A 16,982-nucleotide genomic window follows, 5' to 3' on the forward strand; every position below is an offset into this window, starting at 1 on the left:
ATAAATATTTAAATAGATAAATAGATAGATCAGCATGGGCATCTGTGAGGAACAAGTGCCTGTAGAGTAGAACATCATGTTGCTTAATATTCCTGAAAACATTTGACAAATTAATTTAATTCAGGGCATGATGAGAGCAGAAATGAGAGTCTTTGACATGGCAGCACAGGTGGAAGTGTGGTCTCGTTAGTGAGAATCATTTCCGTGTTGAACCAGGTGTGTGTCATTCCTTCCTCCTGAGTCTTTCTTGCAAGTTTGTTGATGAAGAGAAGGATCTCATGACTTCTGCTCTGACAATCTCCCAGGCACAAGGGCTGTATTTCTTCTCTTGCAGATAGACAGTGATTCTGTGGAAGTATTTCCTCACAGCCAGGATGGAGTCCTCCTTCAGCAGGGGAGTCCCTTCCAGCCCCGCCTCCTGCATCAGACAGGCTTGCAGGTCAATGAGCTGCTGATAAAGTGCAGTGCAGAACTTGTCCAGGAGGGTCTCATCCCAAGCGGCAGCCGAGCCCTCTGTGCTGAAGAGCTGGAAGGTCTGCTGGATCATCTCATGGATGACAGCGATGGCTTGAGCCTTCTGGAACTGGTTGCCTCCAAACGCCTCCTGGGGGAATCCAAAGTCATTTCTGTCCTTCAGGCAGGAGAAGGGGGAGATTCTCCTCATCTGTCGCAGGAGCATCAGGGCCCTCGTGTTAGCCAGGCTGTGGGTCTGAGGCAGGTCGCAGCCCAGAGAGCAGTTGGAGTTGCAGCTGAGCAGCACCAGGGCCAGGAGTAAGGACAAGGTTGGGGACATCGGGGACCCTGCAGATGCTGCTGGCCTGGCAGAGGTGGGGACGCTGTGAACCCTGCTCTCTAGGTTCTCTGAAGACCTTCCTTCAGGCCTGGGTCTTAAATGGGAACCCATTCGTTTCCATTTTCTAAACGTTAATTTCTACTTCTGTTTTTGATTTTCACTTTGCACTCTCCAAATGGGATATGGCAACATTTCTCAACCATTATTTTTTCCATTATTGCCTCCTCTTCCCCTGCCCACAGAGCCTTCTTAGATAGCTTTTTCCTAATTGCCCCCCCATGAAAGTTTGAAAACACATAGGTACTGAATATTTATATACTCCATGAATATCTGCATACATAGAAAAAGAAAGTGAAAATTTTACTGTTTTTATTCAATGCAGGGTTAAGAATGAAAAAATTTGAGCTAAACATTATATTTAAAAGTTATTGAGAACTAGGGACTTCCCTGGTGGTCCAGTGGTTAAGAATCCACGCTTCCACTGCAGGGGTCACGGGTTTGATCCCTGGTCGGGGAACTAAGATCCCACATGCTACGCAGTGTGGCCAAAAAGAAAAAATAAAAAGTTATTGACAACTAATTTAACTTTATAACTAAGTTTGCAGAGTAACTTTTTTTTAGTCAAAAGATATATTTGAAGAAGCTCACTGATTTTCTAAATTAAGTTCTATATTATAAACATTTTCTCATGCCATTAAAAATTACTCAGGGACTTCTCCGGTGGCGCAGTGGTTAAGAATCTGCCTGCCAATGCAGGAACACGGGTTCGAGCCCTGGTCTGAGAATATCCCACATGCCGCGGAGCAGCTAAGCCTGTTTGCCACAACTACTGAGCCTGTGGTCTGGAGCCCATGAACCACAACTACTGAACCCTGTGCGCCTAGAACCCATTCTCCGCAACAAGAGAAACCACTGCAATGAGAAGCCCGGGCACCGCAACAAAGAGTAGCCCCCGCTCGCCGCAACTAGAGAAAGCCCACACGCAGCAACAAAGACTCAATGCAGCCAAAAATAAATAAATTAATTAATTTTTTAAAAAAAAGACAGATTTAGATAAAAGACAACTTAAAAAAAAAAAAAGAATCTGCCTGCCAATTCAGGGGACATGAGTTCGAGCCCTGGTCCAGGAAGATCCCACATGCTGCAGAACAACTAAGCCCGTGCGCCACAACTACTGAGCCCGTGTGCCACAACTACTGAAGCCCGTGCACCTAGAGCCCGTGCTCCACAACAAGAGAAGCCACCACACCACAACGAAAAGTAGCCCCCGCTCGCCGCAACTAGAGAAAGCCCGTGCATAGCAACGAAGACCCAATGCAGCCAAAAATAAATAAATAAATAAATAAACTGAAAAATATTACTCAAATAGAACATCTACAATGACTGTATAATGTTCTAGTCTATGGATGTAGCCTTGTTTAACATTTTACTTTTTTTAGATGAAGAATATTTCAAAATTTCATAATTACCAATCATGTTGGGAGAATGCCGTTGGGTATAAAATTGTACCCGATTTGACAAAATATAATTATGAAATCAAAAGACATCACCTTTTTTAAAGTTCTTGAGACCTAAAACTAATTTGTTTTCCAGGGAGTTGCTGAAATTTATGCTAGGACTGTGGTAATGTCCATTTTATTGCTCACTTGCTAATTTTTTTTCCAGTTCAATAAAAATTTGATACTGGTTTTACTTTGAATTTGTATAGGGTATTTGATATAGAGTGAAATTTACCTAATTATGCAGAGTAACTTTTAATGTAATATATTTACTTATATAAATAGTAATATATCAAATTATAATTTCAAATAAAAATTTATATAAATATTTCATAATAGTACCAATGTATAGATATATTTTAAATAAAATCATCAGAACTGCTAAAACCACTGAAAATTTAAATTATTTACTTAGCATTTATTTTTAGGTAATTATTAATTTTGATTCATATCATAAAATTTTTAACTTCACTAGCTGCTAGGTATTCATCTAGATATTGTCAACAGTTTTCTGTTTAGAAATAGGCATAATTAGTGATGTGCTAAATAACTTTAGTAGAATTAAATAATAAAATATAACCTATTCGTGCTTAATTCCCAAAGCCCAAATCACACCAAGGCTCGAACATAAGCAGCATCCGCAAGACAGCCAATGGCAGCTCATAAGTAAGTAAAGGACACTTCTCACATTATGACTTTGAGATCAAGCAAATGATGGCGAGAAAGTCCTGTAATGAACAGTTAAGTCACCATAGGTTGTAGCACTGATCCTGCGTGACATTTGTTTATATTCCATGAACTCAGTGTCAATGCTTCTCACATCATATACAAGAAAACCTGAAGAGCAAAATGAATACAAAGGAATAAGACTTTGTTGGATAAGGTTGACCTTTGAACACCAAAGCCATTATAATGGCTGAGATTTGTTCATACCCCAGAAAACTAATGTTTGCACCCATGGGAGCATCCCCAATGAGAATGCGTAATTTAGGCAACATGAAAAATTGAATTGTAGTGATGTGGTTCGAGATTCTCCCCGGAATCGCAGTCATGGCCGCGTGCTTGTTCATCCCGGGAATGGCCACTGCACGCATCCACAGGTTCACTAATGGGGGCAAGGAAAAAAGGGTTGCCCATTATTCATAACAGTAGAATTTGATGGAAAGAAATAGGCGCATCTCTGCAGTTAATCGTTACTATGTGTCAAAGGGTTTGGAGAACATTGATTAAGGAAGCATTTTCCTGATTGATGAAAAATAACTCAGTTATGCTTGTCTACCCCTGCTAGAAGGTTATGCAGTGTATTGTGTAGCATGCAGTGTATCTTGTAGTGTGTAATAAAAATAAAACAAAAAAGTAAAAAAAAAAAATTGAATCATTCTCCATATTTTTTCATTAATGTTCAAATTTCCCTAAGGACCTCCAGAAGTTCCAATCCAAGTCTGTTCTTTTAAACGGAATGAATACATCTTTGTATTTGACTCATAACTGGATAAATATTGATTATTATCATGGAAAGAATTAACTTTCATCTCCCATCTTGAATTCTTTTATTTTGCATAGGAAGTCATGTGGCCTCAGCCCTCTATATTCCTGCTCTTTACATTGTAGTATGTGATAATCTTTGGCAAATTAGCTCATTAGTAACTGGACTCTATCCATTCCCTGTATTATCCCTGGCAGCAAGCCCAGTGTAATCACGCAAGTAATTTTTTTTAATAGACTCATCTATGTATTTTATTTTATTTTCATTGAAGTATAGTTGATTCAAATGTTTGTTAGTTTTTCTGGTGTATAGCAAAGCGATTCAGATATATATATATTCTTTTTTTTTTTTTTTTTTTTTTTTAACATCTTTATTGGAGTATAATTGCTTTACAATGGTATGTTAGTTTCAGCTTCACAACAAAATGAATCAGTTATATATATACATATATTCCCATATCTCTTCCTGCTTGCGTCTCCCTCCCTCCCACCCTCCCTATCCCACCCCTCCAGGCGGTCACAAAGCACCGAGCTGATCTCCCTGTGCTATGCGGCTGCTTCCCACTAGCTATCTACCTTACGTTTGGTAGATATATATATATTCTTTTTCAGATTCTTTTCCATTATAGTTTACTAGAAGATATTGAACATAATTTCCTGTGTTATACAGTAGGACCTTGTTGTTTTTCTATTTTATATATAGTAGTTTGTACCTGCTGATCTCAAACTCCATTTATCCGTCTCCCCCATTTCCTTTTGGTAACCATAAGTTTGTTTTCTATGTCTGTGAATCAGTGTCTGTTTTGTAAATAAGTTCATTTGTATCATTTTTTGATTCCACATATAAGTGATATCATGTGATATTTGTCTTTGTCTTACTTCACTTAGTATGATAATCTCCAGGTCCATCCATGTTGTTGCAAATGGCATTATTTCATCCTTTTATATGGCTGAGTAGTATTCCATTGTATATTTATATACCACATCTTCTCTTTCCATTCATCTGTCGATGAACATTCAGGTTCTTTCCATGTCTTGGCTATTGTGAATAGTTCTGCTATAAACATTGAAGTGCATGTATCTTTTCGAATTAGAGTTTTCTCCAGATATATGCCCAGGAATGGGATTGCTGGATCATATGGTAACTCTAGTTTTCTTTTTTTAAGGAACATCCATCCTGTTTTCCATAGTGGCTGCACCAATTTACATTCCCATCAACAGTGTAGGAGGATTCCCTTTTCTCCAAATCCTCTCCAACATTTATTGTTTGTAGACTTTTTGATGATGGCCATTGTGACTAGTGTGAGGTGATACTTCATTGTAGTTTTGATTTGCATTTCTCTAATAATGAGCAATGTTGACATCTTTTCATGCGCTTATTGGCCATCTGTATGTCTTCTTTGGAGAAATGTCTATTCAGGTCTTCAGCCCATATTTTGATTGGGTTGTTTATTTCTATGTTATTGAGTTGTATAAGTTGTTTGTATATTTTTGTTTGTATAATCAAGGCCTTGTCAGTTGCATAGCTAGCAAATATTTCCTGCCACTCCATAGCTTGTCTTTTCATTTTGTTAATGGTTTCCTTTGCTATGCAGAAGCTTATAGTTTGATTAGGTCCCATTTGTTTATCTTTGCTTTTATTTCTATGCCTTGGGAAACTGACTTAAGAAAATATGGCTACAATTTATGTCAGAGAATATTTTGCCTATATTTTCTTCTAGGAGTTTTATGGTGTCACGTCTTGTATTTAAGTCTTTAAGCCATTTTGAGTTTATGTTTGTGTATGGTGTGAGGAAGTATTCTAACTTAATTGATTTAATTATGGCTGTCCAGCTTCCCCAAAACCACTTGCTGAAGAGACTGTCTTTTCTCCATTGTACATTCTTGCCCCCTTTGTCAAAGATTCATTGACTGTAGGTGTGTGGGTTTATTTCTGGGCTCTGTATTCTGTTCCACTGATCCATATGTCTGGTTTTGTGCCAATACCATGCCGTTTTGACTTCTCTAGCTTTGTAGCATTGTCTGAAGTCTGGAAGGGTTATACCTCCAGCTTTGTTCTTTCTCCTAAGGATTGCTTTGGCAATTCTGGGTCTTTTGTGGTTCCATATAGATTTTAGGATTATTTGTTCTAGTTCTGTGAAAGATGTCATGGGTAATTTGATAGGGATCGCACTGAATTTGTAGATTCCTTTGTGTAGTATGGCCATTAATTCTTCCCATCCAGGCCCATAGGATAACTATCCATTCCTTTGAATCATCTTCAGTTTCCTTTATCAATGTTGTATAGTTCTTGGTTATAAGTCTTTCACCTCCGTGGTCAGGTTTATTCTTAAGTATTTTATTATTTTGTTGATGAGATTTTAAAAGGGATTGTATTTTTACTTTTTCCTTTTATATTTCATCATTAGTGTAAAGAAATGCAACAGATTTCTGTATGTTAATCTTGTGTTCTGTTACCTTGCTTAATTAATTCATAAGTTCTAGTAGTTTTTGACTCAACAAGTAATTTTACTAAAGCACTTTCTGAGATTTTCTCCTCCTCCTGGCAGACATTTACGAATGACCAATCTATTTTGCTTCCTCACAGCCATATTTACTGGGATTATAACAGACAATGGCTAACATTTTCACTCTACTCCTGCTGATATCAATAATGCCTACTGAGTTTATTGCTAAAATCACTTGGATTCTCTTTCCTTTAAGGTGCATATGGCTGGGGATTCAAGTTGCAAGATCAGCGCAATTTTCAGCCTGTGCCCAGAACTATATTAAACACACAAGGATGGCCTTGTCTCTAATTTGTCCACTAGTATGTCACAATAGAAAATAACTAGACTGGTGTCATATACAGAGCCAAGGATCTAAACTCAAACTCTCTCTGATCCTCATAGCTCACAGCAACCAGACATTTACCACATTACTCTTTCATGAATCTTTACTAATGTGATCATTATTACCTTTATCCTGAGATTTTTTGGAGACTCCTTACAAAAAATGATGAATATTTTCATCCTGTGTTTTCATTCCATCCCATGAGACAGTGGGCTCCTTTTCAGTTTGATTTCCAATATTTGACATATAATAATTAAAGCATTATGGCAGGTTGTAAATCAAGAGTTTGGATTCTGAGTCCTTCGTCTACTCTTTTTGCCTGCTAACCTGCTCATTCTGCTCAGTATGACTATATTCTTATTTCTAGATGCGTGTAACCTTTAAAGACCTTTAAATTCATATATTGATGTCCTAACCACCAAAGTGGTGATATCAGGTGGCGGACCCTTTGGGACATGATTATGCTGTGAAGATGGAGACCTCACAAATGGAATTAGGGCCGTTATAAAACAGGTCAAGATAAATCCCTCCCTCTTCTGCCCTGTGCTGATACAAGGAGAACTCTGCAGTGTGAGACCTGAAGCAGCCTCTCACCAGAACTGGACCACGCTGACACCCAGATCTTGGATTTCCAGACTCTAGAACTGTGAGCAGTACATTTCTGCTCTTTACAAACTACCCAGTCTATGCTCTTTTGTTGAAGAAGCCCAAATAGTAAGACATGACCTGACCTATTGTATCCTCAGAATACCTCCCAGAAGTCTGTAAAATACTTAAAGGGAGAGATACCATCTTATCCAACCCCGCTTCCTAGACAGCTAGTCCAGTCCCTGTCATTTCAGGAGCTCAATCAATATTCATGTAACATCAATCCACAATAATGGTAATGATAGGAGAAATAATTATACCAACATATATTAGATAGATATGATGTGAGAAGACAATAATCTAAAGATACTTTAAAAGTTCTTTATGGTTCTACAGGGGAAGTGATAATGGAATATTGTGTGAGGTTTTTTTTTGTTTTTTGGGGTTTTTTTTTTTGGCTGTGTTGGGTCTTCGTTGCTGCGTGCGGGCTTTCTCTAGTTGCGGCGAGCGGGAGCTACTCCTCATTGCAGTGCGCAGGCTTCTCATTGCAGTGGCTTCTCTTGTTGCGGAGCACGGGCTTTAGGTGCGCGGGCTTCAGTAGTTGTGGCACGTGGGCTCAGTAGTTGTGGCTCGTGGGCTCTAGAGCACAGGCTCAGTAGTTGTGGTGCACAGGCTTAGTTGCTCTGTGGCATGTGGGATCTTCCCGGACCAGGGCTTGAACCCGTGTCCCCTGCATTGGCAGACGGATTCTTAACAACTGTGCCACCAGGAAAGCTTGTGTGAGGTATTTTTTTAAAGATTGTTTGCAGGAATATTTTCTTCAAGTTTGCATTTCTAATATTTGGAAGATCTGGTGAGTGGAAGACTCACTCTTCACTCAGTGATTCTCAAGTACTTGCAAGGAGCTGACTGATCATTCTTTTCTTGTCTCCCTCAGGAAATAAGGAAATAACTTGTAATGTGTCTACACTTGTGGATATTTTCCTCATAGGCCATGCCTTTGGGCATCAAGTTGAATGTTTCTTTCAAATAGTCTATGATGCTGTGAACTCTGAGTCACATCCATATCATCTTCCCCAAGCTGAAACTGTGGAATAAGAATTTTTTGTCAGATTGTTTTTAATGAAGTGTGTGCAAGCAAGAACATTAGTTGTTCCCCTCCACCCCACCCAGAACTTCACTAGGACAAATAGTGTAAAAATGAAAAGTGGTCTCATGCCCTGAACTTGTCTCCTCATCCATTAGTCCAATAATTTCCCAACTTCTTTGCAATTAGATTACCATGAGGATAAATCCAGGCCACACAATATGAGCAGAAGTGCTCTTGCCCTGTATAGTGCTGGCCCTTGAAAACATCCACGTGGTCCGCCAGACTTTTTCCCTTTACCACTGAGTGGAATAGATTCAAGTACTACAGACAAATTTGGAGTCACCTGTTGATGATGGAAAAATCCACACAACAGTGGGTACCCATGTCCTCGAATCACTCTTTGGAGCAGAGCCAACCAGAATATTCACCTGATCAGGAAGGCCTGCATTGTGCCCTTAAAAGAAGAAAAGATAAATTTCTATTATGATCAAATTCCTGACAGTTTCCTGTTTACCTGTTACAGCAGCCAGCATTAAGTTAACTGACAAATACCTTTAACAACATACTATCCTAAAAACTTTTCCACAAAAAGAAAATAAACTTCATAGGTTGAAAATAGCAATACCCCCCAAAAACCTAAACAGACCTTTTATTATTATGAAATTGTTTATTTAAGAAAAGAGATTGTGTTCTTCTGTCTAAATATATTTTTGTAAAAGTATGATTTTCATTTCAGACATTTATCAGCTTGTGAGGAAATATGAGTCAAGATTGCTTTGGAACACTAAGCAAACACTAATCTGATTAGAGAGTGTCACAAATATAATTTTCATTTTATTTGTTGACATTTCTTTGAGGATTCTTACATGAAGGAAAGGACCTTTCAGTTTCCACTCTGACAACCTCCCAGGCACAGGGGCTGTATTCCTTTGCCTTCAGGTAGAGATGGATTCCGTGGAAATACTCCTGGGCAGCAAGTCCCAAATCGAGACAATCTAGATTGCCTTTTCTCAGCTGCTCCAGTCGGTCCAGCCTCTGATCAAGGTTAGAGAGAAGTTTATCGAGGAGGGTGTTGTTCCAAGCAGCATGGCTGCCCTCCGTGGTGAAGAGGTTGAAGTTCTGTTGGAGCATCAGTTGACAATAAACGGGTGCCTTGAGTCGTCTGGATTTGGGTGATATTCTCTCTTTTCCAAGGAACTTTGAAGTCGGTTCTGTCCTCTAGGCACGACTGAAAGGGGATCCTCTTCATCTGTCTTAAATATATGAAGATTTCTTTGTTGCCAAGAGAGCAAGCAGGGATGGAGCAGAGCATCACTCCTGCCGCTAGCAAATAGATCTGGGCCATTGAGAATTTCAGTGAGGCAGAGAGCAGCGGGCGGGCACTGCTAAACAAGCAGCAAAAGGTTCCTTCCCTGGGTCCTGGGACAGCGCGCTTCTCTAGGCGGCCGCAAGAGGGCGCAGGATGTCTTTTTTAATCGATTTTGTTAGGGAAACGCCGATTTCTGAGAGTCTGCAGTTTTCAGCGGGTCTGGCAGCTCGAGAGAAAAGGCGTTGAAGCCTCAGAGACCAACTTTGTGCTGCTTTAATAGTGAGAGAAAAACATTCATTTCGGAAGCCCAGAGGGCTGAGGAAGGAACTTTGTCGCGGCCGCGCCAGCGACATTTTTGTCTGGTTGGAAGCTGGAACCTTGTATTTTCGGGGCTGCCCCTGAGTTTTGTGCTTTATTTTCGCACAGAAACTTGAGCGAGTCCATTTTGGAGAAAGAAGCCGTTTTCTGAGGGGTTTGAAGCTGGGAATCAGAGCGAGCTGGGGCCGATTTTACAGATTCGGGCTCGTTTCTGGCGCTGTGCTGCGACGGCCCAGAGAAAGGGGAACGCGGCGGCGGCGGTCGGACGCCCGGACAGGGTGGGGACGCCCTGGGGGTGAGTCGGAGCGCGGCCACCACCGGGGCCGAGGACGCGGGAGCTGAGCGCCTCTGTAGATGCTCTGGGACTTCATGATGTCTTTCAAGGATACAGCGTTAACGTGGGGGAGGAAGTACTGAATAACTGAAAAGTGGGAATATTTTAAAACAGCATTTTATTTTGAAAATTTTAAATTAAATTTATATTTAATTTATATTATGTGTAACTTAAATATTTTTAATTTTTTATATTTTGAAATATTTAATGAAAATATTTTAAATATTAGATATAGGATATTAAAATATATATGAGTATCAAAACACAGCATTTTATTAAACTCTATTTAAACTATAGTTTATACTAAAACAATAATATAATTTTACTCTCTTAGCAAATGGAAGCAAACTCATTAATATATTCAAGGTCACTTCTATACTTGACAATTTCTCGTGACTCTGTGACAGTCTTAAATAATTTTTATTTAACCCGGGTTTCTGAAACACCTCTCCCAGGACCCCATCTTGATTGCATTGTAGAAAGAAAAGGGCAGTGGTTAAGACTCTGTGCTTCTAATGCAAGGCATGTGGGTTCGATCCCTGGTGGGGGAACTAAGATCCCGCATGGAGTGTGGCACACCCAAAAAAGAAGAAAGAAAGAGAGAGAGGAAAAAAGAAAGAAGGAAGGAAGGAAGGGAGGAAAGAAAGAAAGAAGGAAAGAAAGAGGGAGGAAGGAAGGAAGGAACAAAGAAGAGTTAGTGTGCTGTACAAAGCATTGAGGACATTTACCAGGTCTGATCTTTTCATTTTCTTTGGTAAGAATTTCATAGATTAAAGGAAAATTGCCCAGATTTCATTGGCAACGTGAAACCTTCCTTTGTAAGACACTCACAGTCATGCAAATGCAGGGTCATTTCTTGTCTTTATTTAAAATTTTGATGTTTTGTTCAGCAGGCATGCTTTGTCATTTTCAGTTTTCAATATTGAATTAAAATATTATTTATCTTGACATCTTAGATTTGGTGCCTTCTTACATTCCATGCTTAAAGAAAGTCCTTTTCACTTAACCCTAAAACTAACCTAGGAAATAGCTTTTGAAGTACTGTTGAGAAAGTACTTCCCTGGATGAAAGTATAGGTGAAAGTCCTGTCACCCTCTCCCCCATCTACATTTTATAACCAATTTCCTGGTCTCTTTAACGTTTAAAACAATCTTTGTCTTAAAATAATATCACCAGAGGTGGTCTGAGACTAACTAAGGATGAGGTACTATTCATTTATACTATTCACAGAGCAGTCATTTTTTGTGTGTGTGAGACAATTTTCCTAGATGCTGGTTCTCTGCAAAATTATTCAAGGGCTGTTAAGATTTCTTTCCATAATGTACCAGGCACCTCTCTAAGACTGCTTCACAGTCCTGTGGGCAATCCCTCTCCTAGAGTTTGCATTTGGGGGACTCAACATGCAGACCATATATATACATTTTAACCATTTTCCTTCTCTCTAAATCTTCTTTTTAAAAATCTGTGTCTCTTTACTTTTTAAGAAAAGAAATACCTCAGACTGCCTTCATCTGATTTCCTATCTCCCCAACCCCTGCCCTTTGGTAACCACAAATCTGATTTCTTTTTCTATGAGTTTGTTTTTGAAGTATAATTTAATCTGTGTCTTAAAAATTAGCATCAGAGGTGGTCTGAAACTAACTCAGAATGAGGAAAGGGACTGCTTATCTCATTTACAGTATTCACAGAGCAGCTATGTTTTATCAGACAACTTTCATAGATGCTGGTTCTCTGCAAAGAGCTTCAATTACTGTAAGATTTCTCTCCATAATGTACTAGGTACTGCTCTAAGGGTGGAAACTTGGGCTCTGCTCCTTCATGGTCCTGCAGGCAATCCTTCTCCTAGAGTTTGCACTTGGGGCCTCAACGTGCAGACCCCTGACAGTGTTAAGGGACCTGCAGTCAAAGCTTCTCTTGGCTGGGCTGAGGGTGGACTATACAGGTTACTATTTGATGTATTAATACAAAAGGCTGCTATCATTCACTCTGTTTGGATTCTCAGCCTGTAACTTGCAGACTTTATTTTATTTGATCTATGCAATGTCCTGTGTGACCACTACTAAAGTTTACTCAATTTTTTAAAAGAGGAAGTGAAAGTCTGATGTCATTTAAATTCAGGAGCCACAGACCTTTGACAGAGTGGAGCCTTCTGCTGCTCCCAGGCCCTCCTCTTCATCAGCTCTGAGCACTGGCCCTCAGCTGCACTGAGCACGTGCTGCTTTCTGCATCCTAATCCTGCCTCTAAAGTCTGTCCTCCCTGCTCCCTGGAGGGCAGTCACCATCCCTGCCTTACTTTCCTGGAATCCACATTGCCAAGCACATTGTCACATATATGTGCAGTCAGAACATTTTTGGTGACAGAATGAAGAGGTCTGTATGAATTAACCCTTGTTGTTCAGTATTATGCCACCATTATCTGCAGACTATGTCAGAAAATGAGAGCTATAGTTCTGTAAATAATTGTGGAAGAATTCAAATCTTATGTATTAGACCCTTAAAAAAGAAATGCAGAGAGGTGTGGCTAGATATATTTTGGTGCAATTTAAGAAATGTCAAAATAGAGTACAGGGTCAAATGTCTAAGTTCTCTTATTAGACTTAAAAAACGGAGTTAGATTGAGCCTCAGGTTTTTATTTCAACCTGAGTTGACTCACTTAGATGACTACATCCTGTTGGATTGAGTCTTCTGTCATTTTCCATGAATATATTTAATTTCCAGTGTAATAATACAAAAAAAGCATTGAAGATATGACATTCTCTGATGCCCAAAATAGAAGAGAATTTTTTTTAAAGTGAGGAAACAAAATTGAGATAAGTACAGAAAATGACAATTCTGGCCTAATTAAGAATCTAATTTGCGGGAAGATTTTCAGCACAGCTGGATAAAGGCTGCCACAGCCAGACATCTGCAGCATCACCAAGCTCACCAGAGGCCTGCCAGCCTCTTCACTGATGACACCAAGGATGATGTTCTCCAGCCCTGTAAAATGTGATGGATGGAGCTGATCATCACCATTGCCATCCTCTGAGAGACCAGGAATCCGCAAATTCAGCGTTTCAGTGAAACAGCGCCAGGGCTACAGCTCAACAACGCGCAAAGCTCTTTTCCCTGCGCCGCAGCGGCCAGGAGCGGCGCCCGAACTCGCCGTAAGGGACCGACCGACACCGCCCACCCAGTGGGACCCGCCTCCCAGTCCAGTACCGCGGACTCGGGCGCTGCATACACGGGGAGAACACGGCCGTTGCTGTGGGCAGGAGCCCAGGCCCGGGCGAGGCGCCGCCGGGGCGCAGGGAGCGAGTGGGGCCGCGAGAGCAGTGAGTAAACTTTCCTTGATGCTGCCCTCACTCTTTACGACACATTAATCCTGAATTGATTACTAATTAAATGTTACAATGCTACTGTGAACATGATTACCAAGGACCTACCAGACAAATTACACAGACTTTTAGTCTTTTTCAAAAATGATGATGACAGAAACTACAAATTCCGTAGCTCTTATAAGGGACTCACTTAATCTTTCCAACATAGTTGGTGTTAATATTCTCATTTCCAAAGAGCCACCTGCTAAGGCTTTATGTGAATAAAACAATCTGATAAGTAAATGGCAAATCCAGGTTTCAAAACCTAATATGTCAGATTCCAAACTCCACTTCCCTATCCACACCAAAGACACCTGTGCAAACTGCATGTGTTGAACCATCCCTTATTTTCTGGAAAGCCCTATACTTTTCTTGTAACATATTGATATTCCTTTGTTGTCTCATACCTCGCTGTTACAAATTTCCTATATTTTCATTAATTATTGTCCACCTACAAATTTCTAGATGAGTTGAACAAATTGCAAAGTATCCTGATTATTTTACATAATAAGCAAAGTAAAACTTTCAACTGGTAATTATTTCTGAGAGCCTAAATGTGATCAACAAAATTAATAATTCTAATAATTATAAAATAATCATATTTAATTGTCCAAGATGATTCATATATATTGTTAAATTAATTCTCACCATAAATTTATGAGCTGCATGTAGACAAGACCCTTGAGAGTTTTGACCCCTGCACCAGATTGGATTACAAACATTTCAGGGAGTCCTCTGTAGACGCCACCAAAGCTCTGGTGGATTCAGGCAACAAATACTTAACTCTACCAACTTACATGGATATGGGAAATGATTGGAAGAATATAAGACGATGTATACTAACGGGTAAAATGTGAGGGATGGAGCAGAGCATCCCCACGGCCATCAGCAGCGAGATCAGGAGTCCAGAAATTCAGCGCTTCACCTGGACCACAGTGAAAGGGAGCTCAGGTCCTCCGCGAGGCAAAGCCCTCAAAGCTGCCTTCGCTGCGCCGGAGCGGTCGGGAGGGGGCGCCCGAACTCGCCCCAACGGACCGACGGGCACCGCCCACCCAGCGGGACCAGCCTCCGGGTCTAGCTCCGCGAACTCCCGCGCAGTGCGCACGGGAAGAACCCGGGCGTCGACGTCTGCAGGAGCCCCGGCCCAGGAAAGGCGCCGCCGGGGCCCAGGGAGCGCGTGGGGCCGCGAGAGCAGAGAGGAAACTTCCTTTTCGGGCCTGACTGCGGAGGGGAGCTTTGCCGCGGCTTCGCACAGAGCCTTTCATTTCTGCGCCTGCCCCTGCGTCCATCCTTCCCTTCCTGGTAGGAGCTTTTAGCCAGACCGGTTGACGCCGGTGCCCATTTATGCAGGGATTGACGGCTCGAAATCAGAGCATGTCGTGGTATGTGTTCAGATTTCAGGACTGTTTCTGGGAAGAAAGTCGAATTCAGGGAAAGGAGAAACGCATCTACAATCTGGACACTAATTTTATTACAATGATTTAATTAAATTTTAATGGTTCATTCCTTTTTTTTTAATTTTAACATCTTTATTGGAGTATAATTGCTTTACAATGGTATGTAAGCTTCACAACAAAATGAATCAGTTATATATATACATATGTTCCCATATCTCTTCCCGCTTACGTCTCCCTCCCTCCCACCCTCCCTATCCCACCACTCCAGGCGGTCACAAAGCACCGAGCTGATCTCCCTGTGCTATGCGGCTGCTTCCCACTAGCTATCTACCTTACGTTTGGTAGTGTATATATGTCCATGCCTCTCTCTCGCTTTGTCACAGTTTACCCTTCCCCATCCCCATATCCTCAAGTCCATTCTCTAGTAAGTCTGTGTCTTTATTCCTGTTTCACCCCTAGGTTTTTCATGACATTTTTTTTCTTAAATTCCATATATATATGTTAGCGTACAGTATTTGTCTCTCTCTTTCTGACTTACTTCACTCTGTATGACAGACTCTTGGTCTATCCACCTCATTACAAATAGCCCAATTTTGTTTCTTTTTATGGCTGAGTAATATTCCATCGTATATATGTGCCACATCTTCTTTATCCATTCATCCGATGATGGACACTTAGGTTGTTTCCATCTCTGGGCTATTGTAAATAGAGCTGCAATGAACATTTTGGTACATGACTCTTTTTGAATTATGGTTTTCTCAGGGTATATGCCCAGTAGTGGGATTGCTGGGTCATATGGTAGTTCTATTTGTAGTTTTTTAAGGAACCTCCATACTGTTCTCCACAGTGGGGGTATCAATTTACATTCCCACCAACAGTGTAAGAGGGTTCCCTTTTCTCCACACCCTCTCCAGCATTTATTGTTTCTAGATTTTTTGATGATGGCCATTCTGACTGGTGTGAGATGATATCTCATTGTAGTTTTGATTTGCTTTTCTCTAATGATTAGTGATGTTGAGCATTCTTTCATGTGTTTGTTGGAAGTCTGTATATCTTCTTTGGAGAAATGTCTATTTAGGTCTTCTGCCCATTTTTGGATTGGGTTGTTTGTTTTTTTGTTATTAAGCTGCATGAGCTGCTTATAAATTTTGGAGATTAATCCTTTGTCATTTGCTTCATTTGCAAATATTTTCTCCCATTCTGAGGGTTGTCTTTTGGTCTTCTTTATGGTTTCCTTTGCTGCACCAAAGCTTTTAAGTTTCATTAGGTCCCATTTGTTTGTTTTTATTTCCATTTCTCTAGGAGGTGGGTCAAAAAGGACCTTGCTGTGATTTATGTCATAGAGTGTCCTGCCTATGTTTTCCTCTAAGAGTTTGATAGTTTCTGGCCTTACGTTTAGGTCTTTAATCCATTTTGAGCTTATTTTTGTGTATGGTGTTAGGGAGTGATCTAATCTCATACTTTTACATGTACCTGTCCAGTTTTCCCAGCACCACTTATTGAAGAGGCTGTCCTTTCTCCACTGTACATTCCTGCCTCCTTTATCAAAGATAAGGTGACCATAGGTGCGTGGGTTTATCTCTGGGCTTTCTATCCTGTTCCATTGATCCATATTTCTGTTTTTGTGCCAGTACCATACTGTCTTGATTACTGTAGCTTTGTAGTATAGTCTGAAGTCAGGCAGCCTGATTCCTCCAGCTCCGTTTTTCATTCTCAAGATTGCTTTGGCTCTTTGGGGTCTTTTGGGTTTCCATACAAATTGTGTAATTTTTTGTTCTAGTTCTGTGAAAAATGCCAGTGGTAGTTTGATAGGGATTGCATTGAATCTGTAGATTGCTTTGGGTAGTATAGTCATTTTCACAATGTTGATTCTTCCAATCCAAGAACATGGTATATCTCTCCATCTATTTGTATCATCTTTAATTTCTTTCATCAGTGTCTTATAATTTTCTGCATACAGGTCTTTTGTCTCCTTAG

General features: G+C 40.4%; 1 protein-coding gene, 1 long non-coding RNA gene and 2 pseudogenes across 3 annotated transcripts in view; 2 read left to right on the forward strand and 2 right to left on the reverse strand.

Moving 5' to 3' along the window:
- The window catches only part of LOC113610704 (uncharacterized), an 84,943-nt gene that overhangs the window by 26,763 nt on the left and 41,198 nt on the right, over window positions 1-16,982 (forward strand). The gene's annotated exons all lie outside the window — the stretch shown is intronic.
- On the reverse strand, window positions 171-1,214 carry LOC113610700 (interferon alpha-1-like). The gene has a single exon (XM_027089059.1). It carries the CDS (start codon window positions 902-904, stop codon window positions 224-226), a length of 681 nt encoding a protein of 226 aa, XP_026944860.1. The 5' UTR covers window positions 905-1,214; the 3' UTR covers window positions 171-223.
- On the forward strand, window positions 2,788-3,662 carry LOC113610703 (NADH dehydrogenase [ubiquinone] 1 alpha subcomplex subunit 1 pseudogene; annotated as a pseudogene).
- Window positions 7,996-9,874, reverse strand: LOC113610702 (interferon alpha-H-like; annotated as a pseudogene).

The sequence above is a fragment of the Aethalodelphis obliquidens genome, unplaced genomic scaffold (assembly GCF_003676395.1).
Source record: "Aethalodelphis obliquidens isolate GAN/ISIS:26980383/991018 unplaced genomic scaffold, ASM367639v1 scaffold64, whole genome shotgun sequence".
NCBI lineage: Eukaryota > Metazoa > Chordata > Mammalia > Artiodactyla > Delphinidae > Aethalodelphis > Aethalodelphis obliquidens.